The 13428-nt window shown below is 36.5% G+C and overlaps 1 protein-coding gene and 1 pseudogene across 3 annotated transcripts in view; both read right to left on the reverse strand.

The window, feature by feature from the left end:
* Positions 1-13428, reverse strand: part of SHOC2 (SHOC2 leucine rich repeat scaffold protein) — an 87398-nt gene that overhangs the window by 34961 nt on the left and 39009 nt on the right. For all 3 annotated transcript variants that reach the window (XM_066354765.1, XM_066354766.1, XM_066354764.1), the window contains exon 3: positions 4274-4411. In XM_066354765.1, coding sequence (XP_066210862.1) covers positions 4274-4411 — 138 coding nt within the window. The remainder of the gene's footprint in view (positions 1-4273; positions 4412-13428) is intronic.
* LOC136384890 (cyclin-dependent kinases regulatory subunit 2 pseudogene) lies at positions 7532-7813 on the reverse strand (annotated as a pseudogene).

Below are 13428 nucleotides of genomic sequence, written 5' to 3' on the forward strand. Positions count from 1 at the left end.
AAATGGAATACTATGGGGCCATGAAAAAGAAGAAAATATTACCTTTTGCAACAACATGGAGGACCTGGAAACTATTATGTTGAGTGAAATAAGCCAGGCAGAGAAAGAAAAATATCATATGATCTCACTCATTTGAGGAATCCAAAGAACAATGTGAACTGAGGAAAAGAATTAAACCTGAAGGGAAGGGGGGAGGGAGGTGTTGGGAGGGGGACAAAAGATATGTTGTGGGGAATATAGGGGAGGGAGGATAGGGGATGCAATTGGGGCAACACTAGAATCTATGTAAACACAATAAATTTAAAAAAAAGATAGGGATACAAACACAATAAATATTAAACAACAAAATATTGTTAAGACTATTCGAAAGTAAGAAAAGGACTGATTGATGACCATGCCCTATATATCTATTTGTCTGTTGAAAGAGTAGAGGAAATTATGTGGATATTTTAAAAAGTTCTAAGCAGAGAAATCAAAAAGTACAAAAGCCCTTAGGCTAGAACTTGTCTGATACTCTCACAGAACAATAAAGTATCTATAATCTATAATATCCTAAGAAATACATAGTGATTAAGCATCAATGAGAGGGATAAGAAGAAACTTTATAGTATTTCAAACATCTTTAATTTTGGTTCCCCTATCCAATTCCCAGTAAACAACATTTTTTCCCCTCCTTTACTGTTCTAAGTCATTGGTTGTTCAAAATAAGCAAACTTACAGACATATATTTCAATGTAATATATAATTCAAATCAAAGATGTCAGTATATAATTCAAGAAAACTATACTGAAATAAAAGTTAAACCTAGGCCCTGGCCAGTTGGCTCAGTGGTAGAGCGTCGGCCTGGTGTGCAGAAGTCCCGGGTTCGATTCCCGGCCAGGGCACACAGGAGAAGCGCCCATCTGCTTCTCCACCCCTCCCCCTCTCCTTCCTCTCTGTCTTCCCCTCCCGCAGCCGAGGCTCCATTGGAGCAAAGATGGCCCAGGCACTGGGGATGGCTCCTCGGCCTCTGCCCCAGGCGCTGGAGTGGCTCTGGTCGCAACAGAGCGACGCCCCGGAGGGGCAGAGCATCGCCCCCTGGTGGGCAGAGCGTCTCCCCCTGGTGGGCGTGCCGGGTGGATCCCGGTCAGGCGCATGTGGGAGTCTGTCTGACTGTCTCTCCCCGTTTCCAGCTTCAGAAAAATACAGGAAAAAAAAAAAAGTTAAACCTATATATTGAATTGGCTTAGAATATCTCGGGGAAATGGAACCTGAAAGATCAACACTGTAAAATATAGTATATTCAAGTTCTTGAACTTAAGGTATAAAAAAAATAACCTTTTGGGTGGCTGGACAAAACAATTAAGTCACTTGTAATGAGAAAATATTGGACTGGCATCATTCTCTTACACATTCAGTTCCAGAAGACAGAACTACCTTTTAGTTCTATTAATATGCTCAAGAAAAATAAGATGAACACAAAAATTTTAAACCCATCCAAACTGTTCAAGTATAGAGGTTACAAGTATACAATTAGGGAACTACTTTTCCATGAATCATTTCTGAAAAAACTACTACAATATTGATTTCGGACAACCAAGAGATTATGAGAGCAACTATGCAGCAGGATTGTTGATGAGCATTAAGATTAAAACAAAAACAGAGATTGGTAAACTTAACAAGAGATAACATAAACATTAATGTCCTCACAATGTAACCAACAAAACTTAGAAGGAAAAGAGGTAAAAGAAAAAGAGACAAAAAAGGACAAATTCTGATTTGTTGGGTTTTTCTTTTGTTTTGTTCAAAATTCTTTAATTTGCCTTTCTGCTTCTTCTATAATCTATGATTTATTCAGATGTGTTATTTATTTCCCAATATCTCACGGCTTTCTATGGGTTTTTCTTTTATTGATTTCTAATTTAATTTCCTTGTTGTTGAGAACATACTTTGTGTGGCTTAAAATTAGTTTGTAATCCACTTTGGATCTGGGAGGTGGAAGATGGTACATCCGCCTACTCCATCGCCATCTTGTCTTCTCTCCACTTTGTGTGACTTAAATCATGTAAATTCTTTGAGACTTATTTTATGGCTCAGTATATTGTCTATCTTGATTAGTATTCCACATGCAACTAAATGTGTATTTTACTTTTGTTGAGAAAAGAAATAATTATATTCAGTCCCTACTGAACCAGAAATCTAATTCTTTTATTTATATAGCAAAGTTGGTAAAATAATTATTATGAATATTAACATAATATTAACATTGTGTTGTAGACCATCTTGCCTTTCAGAGATAAATTTAATCCAAATATAACTAATTAGAATAATTAGTTTGTTGCCATTGCAAATTGCTTCTGTTTCAAACAATGGTAGACTAGGTGGATAATTCAAGTAAACCCTCCCATTGAAAAAAAACAAAACTAAACTAAAAACACTTCTAAAACAAAAATCAGATAGCTAGGTAAGACAATACTAATTTCCAGGCCAGAAAATGGCTGGGAACTCCAGAAACACTGGAGAGAATTTTATCCTATGAGCACTTCCCTAAATAAAAGATGCAACTGAAAGGCTCAGGCAAGTTTCCACCAAGAGTCAAAACTAGTAATCAATATTAACCAGAACTCTACAAGGCTGCACACTAGTATTAAGGGTGGTCTGAAACTAAAACAGCCTTATAATTAGTCTGCAGCCTGCCTTTGAATCACCTGCAGGGTTAGAAAAAAAATCTCAAAACTTTGAACATAAATGAATTAAAGTGGTCCCCTAGATATGATAGAAGAAGAAAAAATCCTGGAGAAACTGGAGAAAGATATCATACAATTTAGTAATAGAACTTCATAAATATTCATTACTGAAATTATATAAATTAAGTACAGATATCATTTTTCTGAAAAAACATTAAGTTTATACCACATCAATAACTAAAAAAGTGCAAATTATTCAAAATTCCCCTTACTGTTCATGTAAATTTATGGGCATTTAGAAAATAAACAAGACTGTGTAAATATAGAACACGTCTGGCTCTGACCAGTTGGCTCAGCAGTAGAGTGTTGACCCAGTGTGCGGAAGTCCAGGCTCGATTCTCAGTCAGGACACACAGGAGAGGACCAACTATCTGCTTCTCCATCCCTCCCCGACCCCTATCTTTCTCTTTCTTTCTCTTCTCCTCCCACAGCCATGGTTCCATTGATTTGAGCAAGCTGGCCTTGAGCACTGAGGATAGCTCCATGGAGCCTCTGCTAAAAATAGCTTGGTTGCAAGCCCCCCAAGATGGGCAGAGCATCAGCACTAGATGAGGGTCACTGGGTGAATCCCAGTCCAGTGCATGCAGGAATCTCTTGGTATTCCCTCTACTCTCACTTTAAAAAAGAAAGATAAGGCCCTGGCCGGTTGGTTCAGTGGTAGAGCGTCGGCCTGGCGTGCGTGAGTCCCGGGGTTGATTCCCAGCCAGGGTACACAGGAGAAGCGCCCATTTGCTTCTCCACCCCTCCCCCTCTCCTTCCTCTCTGTCTCTCCTCTCTGTCTCACTCTTCCCCTCCCGCAGCCAAGGCTCCATTGGAGCAAGGTTGGCCCGGGCACTGAGGATGGCTCTATGGCCTCTGCCTCAGGTGCTAGAATGGTTCTGGTTGCAACAGAGCAACGCCCCAGATGGGCAGAGCATCGCCCCCTGGTGGGCATGCTGGGTGGATCCTGGTCGTGCGCATGCAGGAGTCTGTCTGACTGACTCCCCGTTTCCAACTCCAGAAAAATACAAAAGGAAAAGAAAAAAAAAGAACATATCACAATAAATGCAATTCAACTTTTTGAGTTTTGGTTAAGTCACTGAAACACATTTTGCACATCTCTTAGTCCCTCAATATTATAAAGGAACACATTTAAAACTATACTGGCTATGGTTTAAAAACTAAAGTATAATGGTTTTGTTTTTCAGTGTGGTCTACTTTAGCAAAAAAGGGACCACATCCTATAAATAGCATGCAACATTCTAAAATTTCAAAAACAGAAAATGTACCCATTCTGCAATTTAAGCACAGAACTCCAGTAGAATATATACATATAACTTATTCTTTCTTTTATATAATACCATTAACTCATTTCCCAAAACCTAATTATTTTCTTGGCCAGGAAATGGATATAGTGATTTTAAAATACAATCTATTAGAAGTTTTACTACTTCAACAATGTTCAGTTTTAATCTTTTAATATTATCAAAATGGATCAAAAATAGTCCTTTCATGTCCAAGTAGCTATAAATGATTATCAATATCTTCTTTCTCCTCTCATACCTTACCTATAGCATCTGGAAGGTCTAACAGTTCATTGTGCTGCAAGTCAAGGTTGGTTATCTGTGTGCAGTTTCCTATCTCCTTTGGAAGGTGTTCAAGTTGATTGTGAGCTACGTCCAGCGTAATGAGGTTACATAATTCACCTGCAAAATGACCAACATAAACACTCAGTAAGAATTAATAAATATATTAATACTGAAAGAAAAAAGTTCATTTTCTATACCACAATTATACTTTCTTCCTGAAAAAGTTAAATACAAAATCTGGAACTGTTACTTGACAATGGCATCTTACAAACACTGAGTCATTATGTCGTACACCTGAAACTAATACGCTGTATCTCAATCATTATCTTTAAAAAAATGACATCAGATAAAATTAAATTGTCTAATAATCACCAATCAATATATACATATATATTAAGTAACCAATTCAAGTACATTTACACGTATGTATTCCAAGAACTCACTGATTTTTTAAACCAAATTCAACACAATACCAGTTTTGAATTCAATTTGAGAGTCACTTTCTATCTCAAAATATACATGTTCTCAAATAGGCGTATGTTAGACAAATGTGTAAACTGAAACTGCTTCTCAATTTAATAGTACTCTATAAGCATAGAAAATAAGTATTTTCATTTCCTTTTTATTTCCGTTGAAAGGGCTGTATTGACAGATTATTCTTAATGTTTATTTACTGTCTTCAAAAACTAACATAACATATTTGTTCACGATTTTTTCTTTAGGGTAAAGGCTGGAGATACGAAAAAAAGTAATGTGAGTAAATAAAGTGCACAGACCTCTGAAAAAGGGTGTGGGGTACATTATTAAGTCACAAATAAACAGGTTAAAAAGAAATTAAGAGAAACTGAATTTCATCAAAATTTAAAACTTATGTACATCAAATGACATTATGAAGAGAGTGAAGAGCAACCCAGAGAAGAGGAGAAAATATTTGTAAATCTTTTATCTGCAAATGGATTAATATCCAGAATATATTATCACTCCTACAATGCAACCAAAAAAAATATTTTAAAGTGGGCATAAAACTTGAATAGACATTACTTCAAAGATACACAAATGGTCAATAAACATATGAAAAGATGCTCAGCATCACTAATCATTAGGGAAATGTAAATCAAAACCACAGTGAGATAACACTTCACACTCATTAGGATAGCTAAAATAAAATAAACAACAAATGTTGGCTTGAAACCTTTGTTTTTCACCTCCAACAGCCTCACCCCAGATTCTAAGGGTGAAGACAAAACAAAAATCCCCTCCTGTTTCACCGAGGCATAATATAATCAAACTGCAGAAAACTCAAAGACAAATAGAACATTTTGAAAGAAGCCAGAGGAAAAAAACACCTTATAGAGAAACAAGGATAAGCATTACACTGGACTTTTCTTCAGAAACCATGCAAGTAATAAAAGATTGGAATTAAATAATTTAGTGCTGAGAGAAAAAACTCCACCAATCCAAAAACATTTATCCATAAAATTATCCTTCAAAAGTAAAGGAAAAATAAAGGTTTTCTCAAACAAAAATTGAGGGAAATTGAGTAGACCTTTCTTGTAAGAAATATTATAGAAAGTTTTAAGAAGGAAAATTATATAAATAAGAAACTTGGATATACATAAAAAAAAGAGAAAAGCATTAGAGAAGAAATAAAAAAAAGGTTAGTTTGTTCAAAGAATTAATAGCCACAATACACAGGGTGATTATAGATTAAGAAAGAATAAATGATATAAATGTCAGCAATGTTCTAAGTGACAGGAGGGAGGAATTAGGAATATTCTGTTACAAAGTACCATATTACCTATAAAGTAGTACAAGTATTATTTAAAAGTGGGCTTATACAAGCTGTAAATACATACCTCAAAACTCCAGGGCAACCACATGCATACACATACCAAAAAAATAAGTAAATAAAATAAAAAGTATAAATGTACAAATGATCTGCTAAGGAGAGAGACTGGATTAATTAAACCGATCATTTAAAATCAGATAAGACAGAAAAATGGTGAAAGACAAAGAATAATAAGATCAAGTAATAGAAAAGTTACAAATATAGTTGATATTAATCCAATTAAATCAATAAACACTTTAAATGTGAATAATCTAAACTCACCCATTTAATAAAAAACAGATTGCACAATGAATTAAAAAAACAAGAACCAACTCTATGTTGTCTTCAAAAAATCCACTTTAAATATAGATACAGGTAGAGTAAAAGTAAAGGGATAGAGAAAGACATTCAATGCTAACGTTAATCAAAAGAAAGCTGGAATAGCTATATTAATTTCAGATAAAGTCAAGTTCAAGGAAAATTATCAGTTATACAGAAAGCACTACATAATGATAAATTAAAGAATTTTCCATCGCATAACAATCTTTAAAGAGTATACACCTGATTATCTCCTCCATATCTATCTAAGTACAGTGCTTATTAGATTACACCATGTTAACTAAAAGAACAAGACAACTGGAGAAAATAAAATTTAAATTCTAATATTTTTCATGCCAGAGGTAATAAAAAATATTTTGTATTTACCATCATCTTTTCCAATAAATATCTGATGTAGTTTTAGTTTCTACTACTCTAAAGGAAGATGCACAAATTCAAAAGTATATAAAGTCCAGGCAAGTAAATAAAATTAGAAGGAAATTATGGCTAACTTTAACCCATATAGAACAGCTATGACTTAACTCAGGTCAATTATTGCTATATTGCAGGACTTCTCAACCTCAGAAGTACTATGATACTTCCAAGCAGTTCTTGGCCCAGATAATATTTTGCTGTGGGAGGTCATCCTGTACATAAGCAGATCCCTGACCTTTATACATTAGATGCAAATGGTACCTCCCCACCAAGTCATGACAATTAAAACAGTCCTAGACATTATCAAATGTTTTCCCCTGTCACATTGCCAAAATTGCCCCAGTTAATAATCACTGCTGTGTAGGAACGAGAAAGCTCAATACTGTTCAATCCTCACATTTTTCAGAAGTTGGAAATCTAGATTTTTTTTTTAAACTTTAATAACAAAATAACAAGTAAAGTCAAACAGGCACTTATATTAAGAGAAAAAGTAACTCTAGAAAAACTTTATCTTAAACACCTTACAGTAACCTACTTGCAGTTGCATTTAACTGAACTCTGTTGCTATGAAGAATACAGCTCATGCACAGGTCTGGATGAATGAATTGTACATTTTTCAAGTATTCACTGAATACTACCTTATATACACATATACATTAAATTTGAAAAAGATTTAATTGATGATCCCCAGATATACTTCGTTTCTGTTGATCTTTTGGAAGAGGTAGTCTAAAGAGAAGAATATGTGGTTCTGGCTCATGAATCATGTAATGAACCCAGCCTAGACTCTGTTGGACACCAAGTCTCCTCCACTCCTCTTCTGACATCAGATGGGTTTTGGGTACTTGTTTGGAAAGTTCTCTGGGTAACATGACATGCCGGTACTCGTAGTGCTCGTCGAAGTATTTGTCTGAGTAGCAGATCTACTTGTGGGCCATCCTGCTAGCGGTGTGCGGCGCGGAGGGGGAGCGAAACACAAGAAGGGCAGGTGCAGCGAACCGACGCCCCACAGCCAAACAAGACAACCAGGTGACTGCAAACAACCCGGAAATCTAGATTTCCATATAAAATATTTGAATGCATAAATGCTAACACTAATTCTTAGCTTAAAACAACAAAACACCGTTTATCAAACACATCTGTAGGCTTTTTTGAATTTTCAGGATGCCAGTTTGACACCTCCAAACATAGAAAAATATTAATTAACAACATCTTAGGACAGGAACTTGCATAGGACTAATATTAAAACGAAAAAAAGTTAAGTGTTTTTAAAAAGCAGAACACAATCACCTAAACTCAAATTAAGTTAAATCCCTTTTCATTTGTGTAAATCGCTACATGGTAATTGAATTATTATTTTATTTCATTTGATTCTAGAAAGAGCAAAGAGGGCAGAGGAGAAAACATATCAATTTGCTATTCCTCTTATTTATGTATTCACTGGTTGTTTCTTGTATGTGCCCTGACCAAGGATTGAACCCACAGCCTTGGAGTATTGGGACAATGCTCCAACCTACTTAGCTATCAGCCAGGGCCTGAATTATTTATTTTAAGTAAACATATATTCTCTCCAGAAAGTTATCCTCCAGAGATATGACTCTGCAAAGTCAGAAAATCATGTTAATACCAACACATTAAGAAGTGTCATCTAATAACATTAATATTTCTTTCTCACAATCTAATAATTCCTAAAGGTTTTGAAAATGCTTATAACTCAGAAAATGGGATTTAATTTTTTAATATCAGCACACAAAAATAACATGTAAAATTTGGTCTGTTAGTGCATAAAATATAATAAACTCAAAACTGAGTTACATATATTATTGTGTTTTATTTAAAAATTATTTTATATTTTCCCATAATTCCATGTATACATTTTAAGACTATGAAGAACATTTTCTCTTAAGAACTTTGAATTTTCTTCAGCCCAACGAAAAAGACCTAATAAACTTCTAGAAAGTTTATCTTTGTAAAAACAGTTTCCATGAAAATTAAACTATTATCAAAACCGATCCAGAATTTCCTATTTAATGCAATTAACAAAATTTTAGTGTAGTTCTGAAAAAAAAATTATTCTCTTTAGAATAATTATAACTGCCCCAAATCCTTTTGTTCATATTCAAATAATCAGAACCATTTGAAAATTCTGAATATACAATAAATTCTGCACTAAACAATACTGTGCCGGGATAAAAGCCTGTTGTAATTTGCAAGGAACAGGATAGTAAATCTTTGAGCAGGTAGGTCATAAAATACTTTCACACTGTTTACTATTGATTTGTTGTTTCACCCACCTATGCATTCACTGGTTGACTCTCGTTATGTCCCCTGATTGGGTATCAAACCCACAACCCTGATGCATCGAGATGGCACTCCAACTAAGCTACCAGGCCAGGTCCTAAGTGTGGTTTTTATATTCTATTTAGACATTTGTATTTTGGGATTTTTAATTTAATTCAAAAGGAAAAAAAAGGAGATTTAAGAAGTAACACTAGCAGGCTCTCCTACAGTCTTCATGGAAAGCATTTTTCTGATCCATAAATAGAAGTTTCCTGTCTGTGGAGCAGATGTATCCTTTAGTGAAAACAAATGTATCATGTTATCATACTAATGACATCAGCCATTAATATGCATCTTATGACTCATGTTGCATACTTACTAAGCAATCTTTTGATTTTAAATTTGACTCCCCTTACAGATTTACCTACAGAGAGAACACTGACTTCATTCATTCATCCATTCTATAAATGTTTACTAAACACTTTGTGCTAGACACTATTCTAGGGGCTAAGAATACAACAGGATAAAAAAGAGACAAAATTCCTGCCTTCATAAAACTTACATTTTAATAAGGAAAAAATACACAAATTAATATATGATCAAGGTCAGAAATTATTAGGAAAAAATACTGCAGGCTAAGAGTAAGAGTGTGATGGGGGAAGGAGAAATTAGAGATGTTGATAATAAATAGACAGGAAAAGTAACCCTGATAAAATAGCACCTGAGAACTGACCTGAGGAATGAGAGGGATGAAGCAATGGGAGTGTCTGTGGGGAGGGTGTTCCAGCTGAATGAATAGAAAGCACAAAGACTCTGAGGCAAGACAGCAGTTCAAAACAACAGCCCAATGTGGCTGGAATAATGAGTAAGGAAGAAAGTAGTAGATTAAGTAGCCAGAAGTCAAAGATTGCAATTTGTATCCAAGACTTTTTAAGCACCACATTACCCCATATCCAGACAAGGAAGCATGTTGGATGTATCCCTTCTCAAAAGAGACAACATTGACTAGACTCATGTTGGAATTCTTCCTGCTATTCCTACAGGCAATATAGTCTCCTCGGTTACACTAACATATTAAATGCATTTTCATTTTGTAATACAGAAAGGTAGTATTCCACATGTAATAAGAAGTGGGTATAGGACCCCTGATATCCAGAAGTTAGATAGCTGGGATTCATGAAATAACACAAAGGCAACTTAAAAAAACAACAACATACCCCTCTTCTGGAGACTACAAATAATTAAAGTGTTTAAATACCAAATTCCTGAGGATTATTTGGCACTTTTCTAAGTTTCCCATTTTTCACATCTTACAATATTTTAGAATAATTTTTTACATTTAGTATGCTAAAAATATTTTATATATGGTTTTGTTCAGTATAGAAGCTTAATAAATATTTGATAAATGATAAAACTACAATAGTAAAGGAACATTATTATACAAACATTTGAATACAATACAATGTGTCCATAAAGTCATGGTACACTTTTGACCGGTCACAGGAAAGCAACAAAAGACAACAGAAATGTGAAATCTGTAGCAAATAAAAGAAAAACCCTCCCAGTTTCCATAGGATGATGTGGCAGCATGTGCGCACGTGCGGATGATGACGTAACACCGTGTATACAGTGAAGCAGTCCACGGCCATGCCAGTCGAGATGTGGACAGTACAGAGGAAAGTTCAGTGTATTCTGTGGCTCGCTAAATTAGAATTCGTGACCAAAGTGCAACATGAATATTGGTGTGTTTATAATAAAGCACCACCACATAGTAATAACATTACTAGGTGGGATAAGCAGTTGAAGGAAACCAGCAGTTTGGTGGAGAAACCCGTTCTGGTAGGCCATCAGTCAGTGGCTCTACAGGATAGCTACCTAAGGAGCCCTAAAGAGTCTGTGCATGAGCCCGCACCGAACTGCACTGAACAGGTATGAAACTGGGAGAGTTTTCCTTTTATTTGGTGCAGATTTCACATTTCTATCGTTTTTTGTTGCTTTCCTGTGACTGGTCAAAAGTGCACCATGACTTTACGGACACACTGTATGTACCTATAACAGAAGAAAATTTATCGCTATAAAAGCATTAATTCCGTCAAACAAAAAATTCTTGGCCCTGGCCGGTTGGCTCAGAGGTAGAGCGTCGGCCTGGCGTGCAGGAGTCCTGGGTTCGATTCCCAGCCAGGGCACACAGGAGAGGCGCCCATCTGCTTCTCCACCCCTCCCCCTCTCCTTCTTCTCTGTCTCTCTCTTCCCCTCCGGCAGCCAAGGCTCCACTGGAGCAAAGTTGTCCCGGGCACTGAGGATGGCTCTGTGGCCTCTGCCTCAGGTGCTAGAGTGGCTCTGGATGTAACAGAGTGACGCCCCAGAGGGGCGGAGCATCGCCCCCTGGTGGGCATGCTGGGTGGATCCCGGTCGGGCGCATGCGGGAGTCTATCTGACTGCCTCCCCGTTTCCAGCTTCGGAAAAATGAAAAAAAAAAAAATTCTTACGTTGCATATTCTCTTTACCAGGTACTAAAGATACAAAGAGACTACAATACACTAAATTGTTATTCTCATGTTAGTTAGAAACAGACTTTATGTAACCTGAGGGAGGCTGGAGAGGATTCTGCTTACGAAGTTTCACCATGAAAGCGCCATTCTTTCTGATCTTCAAGGTCATCCATGGCCAAAATTCTTTAAAGTGACCATTTCATTCACGTAATCATTCAAGAAAAACTGATTGTGCCCCTACTGGATATTAAGCAGTGAATAAAACAGTCTCTATTTTCATGAAGCTTACATTCTACTGAACATGGAGTGGGGAATCAGAAAATTAGGAAATAAAGGGACAGTAAGTGATAACTGCTGTAAACAAAAAATATAGCAGGGGAAGGCAGTCAGAAACAAGAGTGTTGAGAGGTAAATCATGAGCCTATTTGAACTGAACCACAGGGCATAAGACGGCATGGAAAGGGAGGGGAGTGAAAGGACCTGGAGTCTTAAATATCAAACTAAACAATCTGGACCTTTTAGATCAAGTCATAAAGCACAATTTAAAATTTTTGAACAAAGCATGATAATCAGAATAGTGTTCTAGAAAGACTTATTTTCACATAGTTTTGAATGGATAGACTGAGAAGGCAGAATTAGGCATGAAACAACATAAAAGTCTACACTGAATCAATAACAGTGGATGAACAGGCCACCACAAGAGCTACGACGAGAGGTGGGGGAAAAGCAATAGGAATGTAATAAGAATAGTGATTCTCAAGTTATATATGATGAGGCCCTGGCCAATTAGCTCAGTCAGTTAAGAGTAATGCCCCAAAACCACAAGGTTGGGGGTTTGATCCCCAGTACACACATGGGAAGCAACCAATGAATACATGACTGAGTAGAACAACAAATGAATGCTTCCCTTCTCCCCTTCCCCTTCTTCTCTCTCTCCCTTCCTATCTATCTCTGTTAAAAAAAAAAAAAAAATTAAACCGTGGCTGAATAGCTCAGTTGGTTGGAGCACTGTCATGGAGCACAAAGGTTGCTGGTTTGATTCCCCAGTAAAGGCACACACAGAAACAGCTCAATGTTCCTGTCGCTCTTTCCCTGCCTCTCTCAAAAAAGAAAGACAATTATATATGATGAAGGCTCAGTTTTGTGGTTTTGCTTTTTTCCCAATTTGTTGTAAGCCAGTATTTTGCAAAATACAAAATCACATGCTTGGACATCTCAACACTGTTAAATTGTTATACAAGGTTCCAAATGCTTACTTTCAATTTCTAGGGGGGTTTTTTTGGTTTTTGTGACAGAGACAGAGAGAGACAGAGAGAGGGACAGATAGGGACAGACAGACAGGAAGGGAAAGAGAGAAGCATCAATTCTTTAATGCAGCACCTTAGTTGTTCATTGATTGCTTTCTCATATGTGCCTTGACCGGGGGCTACAGCAGACTGAGTGACCCCTTGTCAAGCCAGTGACCTTGGGCTCAAGCTGGTGAGCCTTGTTCAAACCAGATGAGCCCGCAATCAAGTCAGTGACCTCAGGGTTTTGAACCTGGGTCTTCTGCATCCCAGTCCAACGTTCTACCCATTGTGCAACCGCCTAATCAGGCTTAATTTCTGTTCTTAACCTGTGGCAAACTGGTAACAAAAAAATTGGTGGTCCACACTTGTCTGATGAATAGGCCACACCTTGACTACAACTATAACAAAGGAAAAAACTCCTGATTCTTAAGATCTTGAACCTTGTTAACAGAGAAGATAATGATGAAATCAAAAGCGAGAAATGAAATCTGA

The sequence above is a fragment of the Saccopteryx leptura genome, chromosome 13 (assembly GCF_036850995.1).
Source record: "Saccopteryx leptura isolate mSacLep1 chromosome 13, mSacLep1_pri_phased_curated, whole genome shotgun sequence".
NCBI lineage: Eukaryota > Metazoa > Chordata > Mammalia > Chiroptera > Emballonuridae > Saccopteryx > Saccopteryx leptura.